At 33.7% G+C, this 18,069-nt stretch overlaps 1 protein-coding gene across 1 annotated transcript in view; it reads right to left on the bottom strand.

Moving 5' to 3' along the window:
* The window catches only part of XPR1 (xenotropic and polytropic retrovirus receptor 1), a 135,543-nt gene that overhangs the window by 106,497 nt on the left and 10,977 nt on the right, over window positions 1-18,069 (bottom strand). Inside the window, exon 2 of the mRNA XM_004688536.2 lies at window positions 1,012-1,063. Within this exon, the coding sequence (XP_004688593.1) occupies window positions 1,012-1,063 (52 nt within the window). The remainder of the gene's footprint in view (window positions 1-1,011; window positions 1,064-18,069) is intronic.

The raw sequence follows: 18,069 nt of genomic DNA, 5'->3' as shown, positions 1-18,069 counted from the left end.
AGCTCCCTGGGCAGGGATCAAACTCATGCTGCAGTGGCTTCTGAGAGCTTCCTAGTATGGTGCTTTAACTTATTGTACCACCAGGGAGATCCTGTGAACTATAATTTTAACTTAAAATTTTCAATATCTAGCAAGATTATATAAACTGAGTAAGAACTGAGGTAACAGAAAAGAAGTATCAATGAAGGTAATTAGAGGAATAACAACCATCAGTCATTGTATGACTGCCAAACCACATATGCATACATACACATGCTTTTATAATGTGTTCACATGCTGAGAGCACAAGTGCATGCAGGTACAGAGAAAGCATGTCCCATTTTTTTTAAATAGTCCCAGACTAAAGACATATCATATTATATATCATAAACAGAAAAAGGAAATTGTGTTGCCCTAACTAATTAGGTACTAAGGATTTACCAAATGATTGGTGAGAGGGTTAGTGGGCAGATGGATGGATGGATGATAGATTAATATAAAAATACCCTGAGGGGAGCATAGTACAGATTAAGAATTAACTGTAAATTAGTATCTTTGACTCAGAGTGCTAAGGTGATTTAAGGACATGAAAAGACTTATGGAGTGATGTGAGCTAAACAATAATTTAATTTAAAATAATCAGAAGCAGAAAAAATCTACATAAGTTCCATACCCTTCAGTTAAAAATATTATTCCTTTGGGCCCTCCCTGGTGGCGCAGCGGGTTAAAGCACAGCACTGAGAATCTGAAGCCACTTCCGCATGAGTTCGATTCCCGCCTGCCGCCTGCCCCGGAGGAGACCACATGGCGAGCCAGACCTCTCCTGGCCTGCCCGCTGCTTCCCTCAGCGGTGTACTTCGTCGATCTGCCTGTTCTTCTCCCCACTCTGTCTCTGGTGAAGCCTCTCACCGCCCCTGAGCCTCTGGCCTGTACCCCAGTTCTGTATGAATAAATAAATAAATCTTTAAAAAAAATATTATTCCTTAAAACTAGGTTTTATTTGACTAAACTTAAGAGATTAATGCATCTTACCTTCCACAGAAGGTGCCTGGTCCTGAGCTGAATACAGCATATCCTTGAAAGCCTATTAGAAAAAAAGAAAAGATATATGTGAAATCATAAGTAATCTTTACATGGAAAGCATTTGGAACTAAATCAATTACTTCTTTCTCAAGATCCAAACAATAGCTCCCTAATTGAGTCAAGTACTTCAATTAACTTTAATAAACTAAAACTGAAATATAGTTTTATATGATTCAGTATATTGTTTAATCAATTTTTAGACAAGAGCTGACTTGAACAATTTAAAAAATTTGGGGCATTTGATAAAGACTGCAAAGTCACCTGAGATTACTAAAAATAAATAGTGGTAGCAACAGAACAACAGTCTTAAAAGAATACACTCAAACTACATTAAAAAAAAAAAAACACTGGATAGCAATTGTTTTAATTATATATGTATATATATTTTACATATATATATATATATACACAACCTAAAATGTACCATTCTAACCACTTTTAAAGTTTACAGTTCAATAGTATTAGCACAGTCATATTATTGTACAGGCCAAACCCAGATTATTTCCACTTTGGATACAAATACTTATTCACTGGAGGTCCATAAAGTCATTATAAAACAAATCTTTTGGAGAAAAAAAAAAAAACCTCACCAAGAGAATCCAACAATGCATCAAAAAGACTAATACACAATAATCAAGTCGGATTTATACCAGGGGCACGAGGATGGTTCAAATCTTAAAATCAATTAATGTACTACAATATAGTAACAGAAAGAAAAATAAAACCATATGATCATATCAATGGATGCTGAGAGGCATTAAGTTCAATTAAGTTCAAAATCCACTTATGACAAAGGCCCCTGAAATACTTGGGATAGAATGAACATACCTTAACATGACAGAAGCCATAAACAACAAACCCACACCCAATATTATTCTTTTTTTTTTAAAGATTTATTTATGTATGCATACAAAACTGGGTTACAGGCCGGAGATGCGGAGGGTGAGAGGATTCACCAGAGACAGAGTGGGGAGCAGAACAGGCAGATGGACGAAGTACACTGCTGAGGGGAGCAGCGGGCGAGTCAGGAGAGGTCTGCCACGCCATGTGGATCACCTCTGGGGCAGGCGGGAATCAAACTCATGCGGAAGTGGCTTAAGCTTTTTAGTGCAGTGCTTTAACCTGCTGCGCCACCAGGGAGGGGCCCCCAATAATATTCTTAATAGTGAAAAGCTAAAAGCCTTTGCTTTAAGATCAGAAACAAGACAAGAATGTCCACTCTTGTCATTGCTTTCAATATAATACTGGAAGTCCTAGCCAGAGCAATAAAACAAGAGAAAGACATGCAAGGAATACAAATGGGGTCAAAAGTAAAATTATCACTTTTTGAAAATAATATGGTAATATACATACAGGACCTAAAAGCTCCATAGAAAAACTAATCAAAACAATCTACCAGTTTAGCAGGATACAAATTAACACACAAAAATCAGTAGCCTTCCTAAACAGAATCTGAAGAAAAACAAATCAAGAAAACTACCCCTTTTATAACTGAAACAAAATAAAATCAAATACTTGGGAATAAACCTAACACAAGAAGTGAAGGGCTATACAAATGAAATTATAACTGTTAATAAAAGACAAAAGAAATTGAAAGACATCCCTTGCTCATGTGTTAGAAGAATTAACATTGTCAAAATGATCATCCTATCAAAAGCAATGCTTATTCCAATAAAAATCTCAATGACATTCTTCAAAGAAATACAACAAATATTGATGAAATTCATCTGGAGCCACAAGAAAAAAGCTTGTATAGTGTCAATATTTTCTATGTTGCTTCACCATTAGTGACTAATTTGCAGTTAAAAAGAATTTAGTCTAAAAGATCTTATCAAACATTAGAAAGTATTTCAGTTTAGATTGCAATTTTATATTAAAATAATTTACAAGAATAAAATGGCAGTAAGATACAGTTCGTCCATATTTTAAGAGGGTAAATGAATAGAACATTTCTGAAATAGCAAATCTTTAAATAGAAAAAAATAGCAGAAAAATATAAGAAAGTACCAATAATACAGCCAGACAGTACTATGAAAATAAATATGATGGGAACAGCTATCAGAGATGCAAATGTCCAAGTGAACTTTTTCTACTCCTGGAATATTACAGATATATCTACCAAAATTAAATAATGGTATCTGGAAACTAATAAACCGCCAATGATTAGCAGTCATTTGGAAACAACAGGAGTTCAAGAGATAGATATTGAATTCCAAAGTTTCTTTCTTGAAGAAAATTACATTAAAGATGATTAGCAAAACACATTGATAAAGCATACTAAATAGAATCTCTGACATGTAATAAAAATAAATTACATTTTCAAAAAGAAAGCTCACCAAATTAAATTTCAAAAAGTGAATTAAAATTTTTATAAAGAGGAAAAATGATAGTCTTCAAAATGATTAAAACCTGAATCATAATTTCAATTAAATCAAGACAACTCTCAGTGAAATCAGAGGCATTTTTTTGTTTCTTCAAATAAGAAACTATGTTCTTTACCTTAATATTGACTAGAGAACTTTATAAATAGAATATTACTCCATGTCTGTGATAACAGAATAGCCACCAATTGGGAAAGCAGGGAGGAGGCATACAGAATATTGTCTGTTTATGAGTCCTTTAATACACCTGTTTGGGTTGGTAACAATACATCCAAATACACAAATTTACAAAGTCATAGTTCCCTCAAGCTGTGCTTTTACTTTAAGAAAATGCAATACTTTATATAAAACTCTGAATTTGCATAATAAGATCAATAAATACTTAAGTGCATTACAAGAGAAGTATCTGATTTCAAAGGATTCAAAACAATCCTTACATCAGGTTCCATACTGTAATCTGAGTATTAAATTAACTTTGTCATAATGTTACTGATATATATAAACTAAGATAAAACTTTTAGTGCTTATAACCACTAAAACCATTGGATTTAATCTCACAAATCACATAAAGAATTATTATTCAACCAACATTAATATGACAAAAAAAAAGACATGGTGAAAACAAAATCTTTATTAGTTATGTTTTAAAATGATTTCTAACATGAACACACTGTTTTTAGTTCTCACAAGAAACCATAAATAAACTCTTAAGAAAATATAGGGAGGTACCTGTTTGAATGTGCCTCAAATAACAAGGTTTCTTAATAACTTAATTAAAATTTCTACAACACATCTCTTGTACAAATAACGCATCATTCAAATTTAACATGCATGTTCAATAAAACTACCAATACAATTTCTTACGTTACGTTGTTAATTTTTAACCCATAGTAGGTTATCAGCTCTAATCTACTTTCCATGCACATAGGTTTCACAGTCCATTTAAAGGAGATCAGAAGCTAGAAAAATGCCTACTTCCTTCCAGCTCACCAATAGCCTCATATGTAACATATTACAAATATTATCATCTCTACCAATAAAATATCCAACTTATGTTGCTTTCCTTTGCTCAACAAAGTCAGCACACTGCTATCTAATCAATGCATTAAATATACAATAAAATAAACAGGCAATTGCAGAGGGAGGGCAAGAATCATTTCAAACCATAAAACTTTTAAAGGAGTCATAACCCCCAAATAACAGTGTTAGTAACTGGATGAAATTTAAATTTTACATCACGTTTTTATCTGAACTTTTTCAAAAAACCCTCGAAAAATTGATACATCCTTAAAAATACATACTGTGCTATTCTATAGCACTCCAGAAACATTCTCCACTGTTTCATTTTCTATTTCCTCTTTTGTGTTCCCTTTTTAATTTTTTTCACTGGAAATATTGTGAACAATGTGCCAAGTCAGTTACATCTGACCTGGTTTCTTTGTCTCATCTAGCTATCAGTCATATTTTCCTGATACTAAAGTGATAGCCATATTGACACCATATTAACTAAGGTGTTAACTATGAGAAATCAAAATAAAAACCTCAAAAGAAGGAATCAAACATGTGTCCTGTACAAAGAATTATCACTTATATAATCTCCATTTCTTTTCTTAAATAGAAATAAACTAGCTTAGCTTTGTTTGGAAGATAAACATACTACATAATATCAATAAAAACTCATAAATTCTTATAACCTAATATTGAATATATTAAATTTTTAAATTAATGTACTCTTATACATACTCAACAATCCAAAGTCTGTAGTATTTTAGAAAAATTATGAATATCTCAACATTTTCATGAAATTTTTAAAAGTGCCAAACAGCAAAAGGCCATTCACTATGCATAAGTTTTACATTAAATATTAATTTTTATATTAAATGTATAAAATATAAGTAATGTTTAATAACTAATATGGAATCTCTCATGTTGTACTCACATTTATAAATTTCTGTGCACTTGCACAAAGACATGCACTGACAAGGCTTTTAAAACTTCTATGTGACTATCTCCCAAATTTATATTTTGAGTCATGTCTGCTAACATAAACTCAAAATGTCTGAAATTAAAACCAAAGATTCACAGTGTCAATTATTGTCTTATTCATTCAACAAATTTTTACTATCTACTATGTGCCAGCCCTGTACTAAGCACCCACAATAGATCAGTTACATCTGACCTAGGAAAATTTAAATCCCACCTAGTATAGTTAATATTCTTACATTCTTCCTTCCCATCCCTGATTTAGTGATCTGGTTAAGTCACTTCCACTATCTTTTTTTTTTTGGCCTTGTTCTATCTTTTTAATTACAGGGTATTTCATTTAGCCTTTCATTTATTCTTTTTATCTTGTAGAACAAAAAAAAAGAAAAAGGGGGGGGGGAGGTTACATAGTCCAGGAGTAGTGGGTCAAGTATCAGCAACAGATACATTTTCTATGGCAGGCTATTTTTTTTTTAAAGATTTATTTATTTGTACATACAGAACTGGGGTACAGGCCAGAGGCTCAGGGGCGGTGAGAGGCTTCACCAGAGACAGAGTGGGGAGCAGAACAGGCAGATCGACGAAGTACACTGCTGAGGGGAGCAGCGGGCGGGTCAGGAGAGGTCTGCCACGCCATGTGGTCTCCTCCAGGGCAGGCGGGATTTGAACTCATGCGGAAGTGGCTTTAGCTTCTCAGTGCAGTGCTTTAACCCGCTGAGCCACCAGGGAGGGCCTATGGCAGGCTATTTTTAAGTGCTTGAAGTTGAGTTTTTGTTTTTGTTTTTATTAATGAAGTACCATTGCTTTACATTTTTAACAATATAGGATTTCTCCCCTTAGGTGTGGTCATCATAGCTCTCCCACCCCCAAAGCACCGTATTGTCCTCCATCACAGTTTGCTGTGTTCTACTAAGCCGTCCCCACTCATATCTTCCACTCAAATACCTTTGGTCTGTGGTCAACTTTCAAGGATTGGTTTTATAGTTTGTTTTGCCCCTTTGTTTTCTCTGTATTTCACATATAAGTGAAACCAGTTTTTATCTTTCTCCTCGCTTGTTTCAGTTAGGATAATCCCTTCCAGTTACACACATATTGGCTATTTGCAGCACATATTGCTGCAAATAGCATGAGTTAATCTTTTTTGATAGCCGAGGAATATTCCATTGTGTGTATATACACACCACATCTTCATTACCCACTCATCTGTTTTGGGGCATTAGGTTGTTTCCATATCTTGGTTATGGTAAATATTGCTGCTATAAACAGTATGTCTATAGTATGTTTATAATACCTATTTCCTTTCAAAATAGTGTTTCTGTGTTCTTTGGGTAGATATCTGGAGTAGAATTGCTGGGTGGTATGGCAGATCCATTTTTAGTCTTTTGAGAATTCTCCATACTGGTTTCCATTAAGGTCTGTTATCAGTCCACTTTCCCACCAACAGCATAAGAGGTTCCTTTTTCGCCACATCCTCACCAGCACTTATTGTCAGTTTTTTTAAATGGTACTCCACTGTTCTGATTTGCATTTTCCTGATTATAAGTGATAATGAGCATTTCTTCATGTTCTTGTTCATCATCTGAATGTCTTCTTTGGAGTAACTTCTATTTAATTCTTCTGTCCATTTTTGATTGGGATGTTTTTTCTTTTTGTTGAGCGTATAAGCTCAATAGTCTCCTGTCAGCTGTATAGTATGCACATAAAATATTCTCCCACTCTGTAGGATATCTCTTCACTTTGATTACTATCTCTTCAGCAATACAAAAATTTCTCAGTGAGACAGTTCCAGTTGTTTAGATTCTTCTTTATTTTTCTTTCCATTAGGGACTACCATAACCTTTGTTATATTCATTATCACCTATCTTTGTATCTGAACTATTTCAACAAACTCTTGGCTGGTTTAGCAATGCAAATGTTTTCATCTCTCTAACACATCTTACAAATGTACTAAAGGACCAATTTGATTCTCCTGTTTTAAAACTTACAAGGATTTTCCCAATGGTCACAAAATAAAAAAGATCAATCTATCTTTACAAGTTTATCCTCCAAAATGAAGAAAACTAATTTCATTTTCACAACCTGACCCTCAAAGAAACAAGAATTACTTATTGTTCATTTTTGAGACCTCAATATTTCTTCCATCTTTGTCTCTGTTTACAAATATTGCTTCTACCCCCTTCTTTAAAAATCTAATTTCTTAATGATCTGTTATGCTTTGTCCTGATTACTCAGCTGGATGTCATTAAGTCCCTCCTCTGAAATCCTCACTTGAATTTATTAAAGCATTTAATAATTTCATCCTCACTTGAAATAAGTAAAGTATTTAATAATGTCACCCATGTTTTAATTAATTATCTGTGTCACTTATTCCCTATTTGGCTGTAAGATCAGGGTACTGGCCATCTTCCTTATATTTAAATTGTAATACAACACATGGGCCTCCCTAGTAATGCAAAGGGTTAAATCTTAGCACTATGAAGCCATCAGCAGCCACTGCAGCATGAGTTTGATCCCCCCCCCCCACGAGCAAGCTAACCTACATGGCATGGCAGACTTCTCCTGTTTTGCCCACTGCTTCCCTCAGCAGTATATTTTAGATCCATCTATTCTGCTCCCCACTCTGACTCTGGTGATAGTCACCCCCAGATCTCTGGCCTATACCCCAGCTCTTGTATGCATAAATAATTTTTAAAAATACATAAATTATAATGTAACATGTTAAACACTAACAAGAAAACAATAAAGCAAATAAAACCTAGCTAAGGTAACAACTGGGGGGAAAATATGGATAAATTATAGGAAAGAGAGGCGTTAACAAGAAGTAAAATAGATGATTAGGCAAACAACTAAAAATAAACTAAGACAATTAAGATTTTAAGCCTAGGTAAAACAAAGTTAGTCAATGATAATACTAATCAAGTTGGTAAAATACCAAAGAAAAGAACTGAGCAAAGAAGAGAGAAATTAGGATGTCAAACCATGTTAGTCACCCATAGGACAATTAAGATGGTCAGAAGACATATAAAACTAAAGACTGGCAATTTGGAAGGTAAGTCAAAGTTAGTGGTTGAAAGTTGGAAATGATACATATTATTAAGGTGATTTGAAACTACCTATAACCACAGATAAATGAAATTTATTTCAAAAGAAGGAAGTGGGTCATGGAAAGAGTCTACTCAAATACAGAAACAGTGTAGAAACAACAAGGGTAAGAAAAATTAAAGGAGCATTTCAAAAACGAAGAGATATTTTTAAAACTATGAAAAGCTGCTTACAAGGAAAGAATCTGTATTCCCATGTTCACTACACCATTATTCACACAGGCTAAGACACACCTATCTATCCATCAACAGATAACTGGATAAATAATATGTGGTATGTACACATGGAATATTACTGAGCCACGAGAAAGAAGGAAATTCCACCCTTTGAAACAACTTGCATAAAACTTGTTGTATTATGCTAAATGAAATAGTTAGAAAAAAAGATGTTTATATAATATCATTTATATGTGGAAGCTAAAAAACAGAGTCAGAAAAAAGTGGTGGCTTCCTGTTGTAAGTCTCAAATGTTTTAGAAATCTAATGTCTAACACAGTGATAACAGTTAATAAAAACAGATTCTATACATGAAAGTTGCTAATAGAGTACATATCACATGTTCTTATCACAAAAAAGAAATGATAATGATGAGAGGATCGAGGTCAGTTAATGTTGATCATCATTTTGTAATATATAAATGTATAAAATCAAAATGTTATACAATTTAACTTATATAATGATGACATCATTATATGTCATCATCTCAATAAAGCTGGGGGGAAAAGAAAACTAAAAACATCTGATTTAAACTAAAAAAGGGCCCATTATACTAATATTTGTTATGCTTCTTGAGCTAGATGGTGAATATGGATGTCTATTCAGTCTCTCTCTCTAATTGTAATGCTGCAAATGAATTATAAAGAAAAAATTGCTAACATTAGAATACCTAAACTCTGATCTTCTTCTTTAGAGCTATAACCTAAAAAGTAACCACATATAAGTTAATAAAAATAACAGAGAAAGTTGCTTAAAGACTAAACACAAAGAGACTGAAAGAGGTGATTAAAAAGCATCTCACTAGTGACCTTTCAAATTCATTCGGGTAGAGTGATGGGGCAGAAACTAGATTAGACTAAGCTGAGTACATGTGAGAGCAAATATGACTGCCACAAATAGTAACAGTAATATTTCGTGAATGTTTACTATGGGATAATGTTTTGAGTATTTAAAACAGACTACTTCAACACAGACTCAGAATTCTTTAAGGTAAACATGATACTCATTTTACCACTAAAGAAAGGTATGTAAATGATTACTAAAGGGTCTTGTCCAAATACTACCAAGTATAGCTCATTCTGTAATTTACGCTTTTTTGAGAAAAAGATGTGTTTTACTATTAGAAAAAGATGTGTTTTACTATTTGAAGTGAAATTCATTTTCTAAGATTAACCTCTAATTCTGGTGCCACAATTTTCTAATACTCTGTATATCCAAAAATTTCTAAACCATCAGACTTTTGTATTTTCTATCAAGTGCAATAACTTCTGCTATGATCTCTCATGATTCTCACTTTCTGATAAAATGCTCTTGCACAATTTTCCCCCATCCTAAATAAGGCTGTCCTCTAAAACTGACAGAATATTGTAGAAGTGGGAGAATATGACTTCCAAGGCAAGAATTTTATAAAAGATACTCTGGTTTTCTTATATCTCTTGGAATGCCTACACTGGGGAGAAGCCAACTATGAACAAAACTGAAGCCATGGAGAGATCCAAATGGTGAGGAAGCTACACAAACTTGTGAACTTTCCCAGCAAACTATCCAAAATCAGATCCTCCAGCCTTGAGGTTGAGGATCTCAGACAAGCTTTGAGATAACTGTAGCCTTGGCTGACACCTCAATTGCAACCTAGCAAAATATTCTGAGACAGAACCATCCAGATGAACTGCTTCTGAAACATAAAAATTATGATATAATAAATGTTCAATATTGTTTTAAGTCACTAAGTTTTGGGGTAATATGTTATGCAGCAAAGGTAACTGATTTATCAGGTTAGATATGAAAAACAAGTATACCATAGAATGTCCATGTTATCACATCGTAACCAACATCTTGGCTTATCTTGACTAAAGTAGTCAGAAATTTTACTTTATAAAAGATACAAAATTAAAAAAAATAAGTTTCAAGTAAGTCATTTATTTAGCAATAATAATCAAAATTGTATTCTCATATATCAAAAACATCAATACAGTAATTTACCTTATACTGAATGCCCTTGAGAAGTCATAGCCACACAGCTGAGTTAAAAGCAAATTTGACAGTAGAACTGAGCAAAAACAAATCAGAATCTTCTTTTGTCTAAGGATCCTGTTCTGACAAAAGCATGAAGTTGGTAACAAACGCTCATTTCTAAGAAATTGTAAGGTACATTTTTATATTTATTTTGTTAACAGCTGTAAATTCTGTGAGGGCAGAGAGCAGTGGCACTTTAATTTTTATTGGTCACAGCATATAGCACTATACAAGTACAAAATGTTTGCAAACTGTATATATTACAACACAAACCTTAAATGTTCAAAATCAACCCTTATGTTTATTAAAGTGTGAGATAATATTTTTTATTGAATTGTCTTATAGCATTTCCAGTTTTGATGAAATATCAAAATGCAAAAATCTTTATTTTTTTTAATTTTCACTCTTTAATTTCTACACAAAATTTAAACATCATTTAGTAGTCACAAAAAAAATTCTTAATGCTTTGGCTTGCAGCCCTAGTTAATAGCTGAGTTTTATACAGATTGGTAAAACATGTTGGATTTTGCCCAAATATAATAGTTATCACATCATAAAATTCTCATTTCTGCTCTTAGTAAGTTTGCAAGTTTCTTAAAAGAAGGCCAAAAAAAAAAAAAAAACCAGACCCCAAATTTCTAGATTTCTAGTGCTGTTTCCAACATGCCTATAAAAATGCATCTTAGACCACCATTTAGATTTCAAATAAAGCAAAACCTTAATAAAGAACTTTTCCAACAAACATTCTACTACTTGTCAGAAAAGATGAAGATATTTGTACTTAATAAAATACTATAATTTTTCATCAAATTCTAGACACCATCAATACTGAAGATAAATTATTATTTTATGTACCATAAAACACACACACACTTAACAACCAAGCTCATAAATACTGAGATTGGTGGTTGCCAACAGCAGTGAGGAGGTAAAATAGGTAAAGGGGCATCAAGAGGCACAAACTTCCTATTATAAAATAAATGTCATGAGGATTTAATGTGTAACATAATGACTATAGCTATTAACTGTATTGCATATTTGAAAATTGCTAAAAGTAAATCTCAAACATTCTTATCATAAAAAAAATTTTGTACCTGTATGTGGCGATTGATATTACCAAGATTGCTATAATAAAAAAATTTGCAATATATGCAAATATCTAATGATTACTGCAGCTAAGATAATGCTATATGTCATTTTTAGCTCAATAAAAAAAGGTAGTATGACTAATTACCTAAACAAAGAAAAATAGGCATAAATCAGAACTATTTCAAGTTAGCCAGACCATGTGGTTCTTCTATCCTCTTAAAGGAAGTTGAATAGAATCTTTAAGAAACCAGAAACTGCGAAGTGGAAATATTTTTTACTCTTGTTGGAAAGTAGAAAAATTGGGGAAATATGCTTGTAATCTTAATCCATTATTATTTAATGAAATAATATCAAATTCACTCATTTTTCCTGACTAATCCCTTAATACAGTTCTTTGATATTATCTGAACAAATAGTGATTATCAACAAAGTTGACACCAAATAAATATGTCTAGGTAAGTATAATGTTTTCCAATGCTAGTGCTATCAGTAGTAAGTAGTAAGTATTCTTTTATTTCATAAAAGAATAACTGAACAATAAAAAAGTCCTATTTTTGGCATAACCAACCAATGAATACAATAAAGGTCTAGTAATTGCTTCTAAAATCAAAGAATTATAATGGTTGACCCTCAGGACTTCTCCTTTCACTCATGGAAAGCAGAACATCAGAATACCAAGGACCCAATGATATTAGCAGCTAATTTGGTTAAAAAAAAAAACAAACAACTCCACAGTTAAACACCCAACATTTTGTATAAGGAATCTCCCTCCCTGAGCTTGCTGTAGGGTAGTTAGGAATCTTTAGTTCTTTAATTAAGTACTTAAAAAAGACCATTAACTTATACTAGATAATGTCCTTTAGGGTTAGTTCCTCTAACAAGGGAGAGATTTATGCTCTTCCTATAAACATATGGAAATTGTGAGAAATACAGTCTAATTTTCAGGAACCCATGAGTAACATTAGAAGTTAACTCCAAAAAAAGATACTAATTGCAAACATACATACTTATAAATTGGAATAACAGATAAATGGTAAATCTCACTGTTGTAAATTATCAGAGGTAAAAGGAACAAAAGTAATGTGACCTAGTAATTAGAATAATCTTGGTAGTTTACTGAAAACCTTTAAGGAAAATCACAATCCTAGCTTTGAGAATTTAGTGGATCAGAATCTTGAACACACAACGTTTTCTTTAGTGGGGCCCCAATATTTGCATTTTCTGTATTTTCATAAGCAATGCAAATGAAAAATTACCCTCAATTTTAGAAATGAGACTGGGGAGGTGGGAGGAGAGGGCACCTGATCAAAGCACTAAATAGGCATTGCCACAGCAACACCCTGGCCTCTGGGTCACAAATTCAAGTAGGTCCCAGAATGAGAGGCTACACACACACACACACACACACACACACACACACGTACATGAATACATCCTATTCATGTATACGTACATATGTAAGTATACATACATAAACCAATGAAACAACTGAGTTGATTTTCCTTCTTGTCATGAATATAAACAGCTAAAGTTTTAAGCTGTGCAAAATTGCTACATTAAACTAGCCACCTATCACTTAAAATTAAAGTTTTAATAACTAGAATTGAAATTTTAAATTAGTTCCTCAGTCTTGTTTATCCATATTTCAATTGCTCAACAGTCATACAATGATGTGGTTATGCACTGGCCAATATACATTTAGGGCACTTCCATTATCGCAGAAAGTTCTACTGGACAGTGCTGCATACGAGACTTTCCAAACCAAGACAACTGCCAAGGCTGCTCTCCTTAGAATTCAATTGAAAGAATGAGTGGTATATATACACAATGGAATACTACTCACTGATCAAGATAAACTCATGCTATTTGAGGCAACATGAATGGAGCTGGGAGGGATAACGCTAAGTGAAATAAGTCAGAAGGAGAAAGAAATATACCAGATGGTGTCACTTATATGTGGAATACAGAGAAACTAAACTAAGAGTCAAGTAAGGACAAGCTTAAAAACTAACCCTGAAAGCTGATTACAGAACTGAAGAAACCAGAAGGGGAGGGTTTGAAAGAAGAATGAGAACAAAAAGGAAAGTGAATACAATGAACTATGGTGATGCATATGGATGATTTAGTTGCAGGTGCACCAAAGTGGCTATACCTGAGGGAGGGGGCAATTGTGTAATTCCAAAATACCAACAATAATTGAAGCCAACATTACCTCAATTTAAAGCATTAAGTAAATAAAATCAGCATACAACAGATTAGAAGATATACTCCAAAGTTAAGAAACAGTCCTAAACCAGTATAGACAATATTAACAGATCTTTAAAAACAAACAAACAAAAAACCAGCAAGAAGTAAACCTGTATAAAGACAGGAAAACAAGTTTCAAGCAAAATCAATAGCTGTGCAACAAAGCACCAGGCAATAAAAAAGGTTTCCAACCAAGGCTCTGACTTCAAATACTAGGACCTTAACCTGATGCCATGAAGTAACTGAATCATTAATCCTCCCTTTCTAATAACACATTTGCCCAGAAATTGAGTTACAATTTCTCTCTCTTCATAATTCAGTGATATTGAAAGTCCATTTTAACCTTGAATGTGACTATTCAGTGTACTTACTGTAAATTAATAATTTGGCACCTAAGTTTTTCTACATCACTCCCTTTGTGAATGTCTTCAGTCACTTAATTATGCTCTTGTCCAAATCCCATCAATCCAGGGTTCCTGAAAAGTTAATTATTGATCAGAACCTGGTCACGATGAATCCACCAAGGTAAAAACACTATGAAGTCTCTTAGCAGTCAGTCATATGGTGTTACCATGTGACACAATGGCCTCGAGTGTACCTTCCCTTCAAATTTCTTCAGCATTTATCAGTCATTGCAGCCTAATGAAAGTCCTAACAAGTCTATCTACCAAATTTCTCAACTCTATTATTATTAATTCTCTTCCTAACTCAGTGGAACACAGTATAAAAGAGCTTCATAGTGATGAATCCAACTTGAAGTTGGACCTACATTTACATCCTAAATGGATCACAAATTAGCTGTGTGACTTTGGACCGTTACTTAAATACAAGAGTCTATTTTCTTATAAAGTGGGGTAAAGGCCTACATCAACAGGACTGTTGTAAAGAGCACATGAGATAATTTATCCAACAAATATGTGAGTTGCTAAATATGCCAGACACTGCCAGATGCTAGATGCTGACAAATATCGACAATTCTACCTAACACAGCAGGCATTCAGTAAATATTATGTATATTATTATCATATTTCATCAAGCCTCAGATGCCACTAATAGTAATATACACCAGTACTTCATTTGCTAATTAATTCACGACATAGCATTAAATCACAAAATGAATTATGATTTCGGATGTTAAGAGTTGAGAAAATACTTACCAAGATTGATAAACAAGGTATTAATTCAAGCCTTCATTATTTTTGGCTATACCATTTGTTTTTTCCTATCTTTGGCCTTGTTCTTTCCAACACATCCACCAAGATCTAAACTACACATATCTCACTTTGCACTATGCTTACTTTCAATCTCTTCCTTAAAATCCTCAATGGTTCAAACCCAAATGTATATGAACACAGCTAATTTGTGATCTATGCCACGGTATTTGGGGCCTTTAACTCTTTGATCCCACCAGCCCACCTTTCTAACCTCACTCTATCAGCTCTCCAAAATATCTACTAAACTAGATTTTATTAAATGTGCTTGAATACTTCCACTTATCTATATATACCTTTGTTCAATATTACTCTTTGCCCCCAGTGCATTTCCCCCTCTTCACCACATAACAACCTACTCAATCTTTAGTACTAACTTCAAATACACATCTATGAATCCTTCTGTGATAAATACCTTTAATCTCCAGGACAAATGCAACTCGCTATTCCTCTGTGACATTATCACTGTATACTATGATTAGGTGAGCATCCAAATACAAGCTCCTCAGGGCAAGGATTTATATTTATATTTACATGTCCACTACCTTGTATGATCCTGACAATGTAACACCATGTAAAGACCCCAGACTCTAACATAAAGATTTACCTGTGTTTGAATTCTGGTTTTCCTGCCCAATTTAAGGCTCAGTATCTTTTTAACACAAGGATAACAAAACCTACCTTAGAGGATAAAGATTGAAATTTATGGCACACCAAAAGTACTCTACACACATTAGCTAATATTATTATCACTGAAATTCATGGCATACCTGAAGTACTCAATACACGTGAGCTAATGTTATTATCATCATTATTTTATGATTAAAAAAAGAACACTTGTGAATACTTAATATTGTAATACATATCGTGACATATTCTCTGGTGTTATATTGGGGGGGCACGCATACACTCCATGTATAAGTAACACATATAACCTACATTAACATTCTAACATAGATATATGTTACAGAGGAATTTTTTTGGTAAGATTTATTTATTTGTGCATACAGATCTGAGGTACAGGTCAGAGGTGCAGGGGCGGTGAGAGGATTCACTAGAGACAGCGTGGGGAGCAGAACAGGCAGACTGACAGAAGTACACTGCTGAGGGGAGCAGTAGGCGGATCAGGAGAGGTCTGCCATGCCATGTGGATCACCTCCGGGGCAGGCGGGGATCAAACTAATGTAAAAGTGACTTTAACCTGCTGCACCACCAGGGAAGGCCTGACCAAGTGAATTTTTTTAACTTTTCTTACTCTCATCTCTACCATACTGCTCAAGTCTAGCCATAATTCTTCAGACCCATCTTCTCACCTAAGATAGGTTTCTACTTGTAATAATCCCTCTATGGGGCTATGGCTAATTTTCTCTAGTTGAGTACACAATCTTTTTACAGTTTGAATTTCATAATTTACTCAGTCTTCTAATTCACACACACAAGAACTATGTTTGGGCTCTTAAATATGAACTAGTGAGCAACATTCTCATAATATATTTATTATAATATTTAATATATTAATGTAGAGGATTTGCGTAAAAGCATTAACCCAGCATTTAAATACATACTAATTATTACAAATAAAATTTATTCTTAAAATTTAAACACAAAAAAATGTTTATACGTAGTGATAAAACTCAGCCAAGCTGTGGCAGACAGCAGGCAGTCAATATTTCTACTGATAGTTCTGCTATCAGCTGACCATAGATCTTGGTAAATTAGAGGGGTTGAGAAAGTCCTTTCAACTCTAAAACCAATGATAGAGTTAAAAATTAGATTTCTTTAGAAAACTGAAAATAACTAAAGTTAGATATACACTAAAAACTCAACTCACTGCAATTCCTTTACATACTTATGAGTATACATGAATTTCACCTCAGTTTAAAAAGAGAACCTATATCTGAAACCAATACAAGTTACAAGTGACATGGAGAATTTATTTCAAACCCACCTAACTTTCCCATCTGATTTTCTTATAGTATATAAAAATGTTAAGGACATTATCAACATTAAGTACGACAGATAATTAAAATCAACAGTTATTTTCCAAGAAAGCCTAAACAAATTCAGAGGGACTAGTTTCAAGGCTTGGTTTCCCTCACAAAGATAAAGTTAACCTAATAATATCTAACACCTTTGCGTTCTATAGGGAAAGTAATTTTAATAACAATATATATAACTCTTACTATATGTCAGGTATTGTCTTAAGCATTTTTCACATTTTAATGTACCAGGTACTACAAAAGTCCCCAAACTATTATTATTTATATTTTATAGATGAGGAAACTGAAGCACAGAGAGATTAAATGAGTTGCCCTGAGGTCATTCAATAAACTGTAGAGTGGGAATATGAAACTTAGCAGTCTGGCTTTTGAGTCTGTTCTCTATGTACAATATAACATAGTAGCATATGATATAAAATAAGCAATAAAATTAATCAGGGTATTGTATTAATTCACACTAAGCAAACCATATGCCCTTGCATCATTTGACCTTTCTGGATCTCATTTCCTATTTACATAAAAAAGGAAACTGGCACAACAGGTAAAAGCACCGCATTAGGAAGCTCGCCAAAGCCACTGCAGCACGAGTTCAATCCCCGGCCAGGGAGCTGACCCACATGGTGTGCCAGACCTCCTCTGAACCACCCGCTGCTACCCTCAGCAATGTACCTTGTCATTCTGCCTGTTCTGCTCCCCACTCTGTCTCTGGTGAATCCTGTCACCCACTACACCTCGGCCTATACCCCTGTTTTGTAAGCATAAA

Source organism: Condylura cristata, unplaced genomic scaffold (assembly GCF_000260355.1).
Source record: "Condylura cristata isolate star-nosed mole 26May11 unplaced genomic scaffold, ConCri1.0 scaffold00024, whole genome shotgun sequence".
NCBI lineage: Eukaryota > Metazoa > Chordata > Mammalia > Eulipotyphla > Talpidae > Condylura > Condylura cristata.
This window is presented reverse-complemented; position numbering and strand designations above follow the sequence as displayed.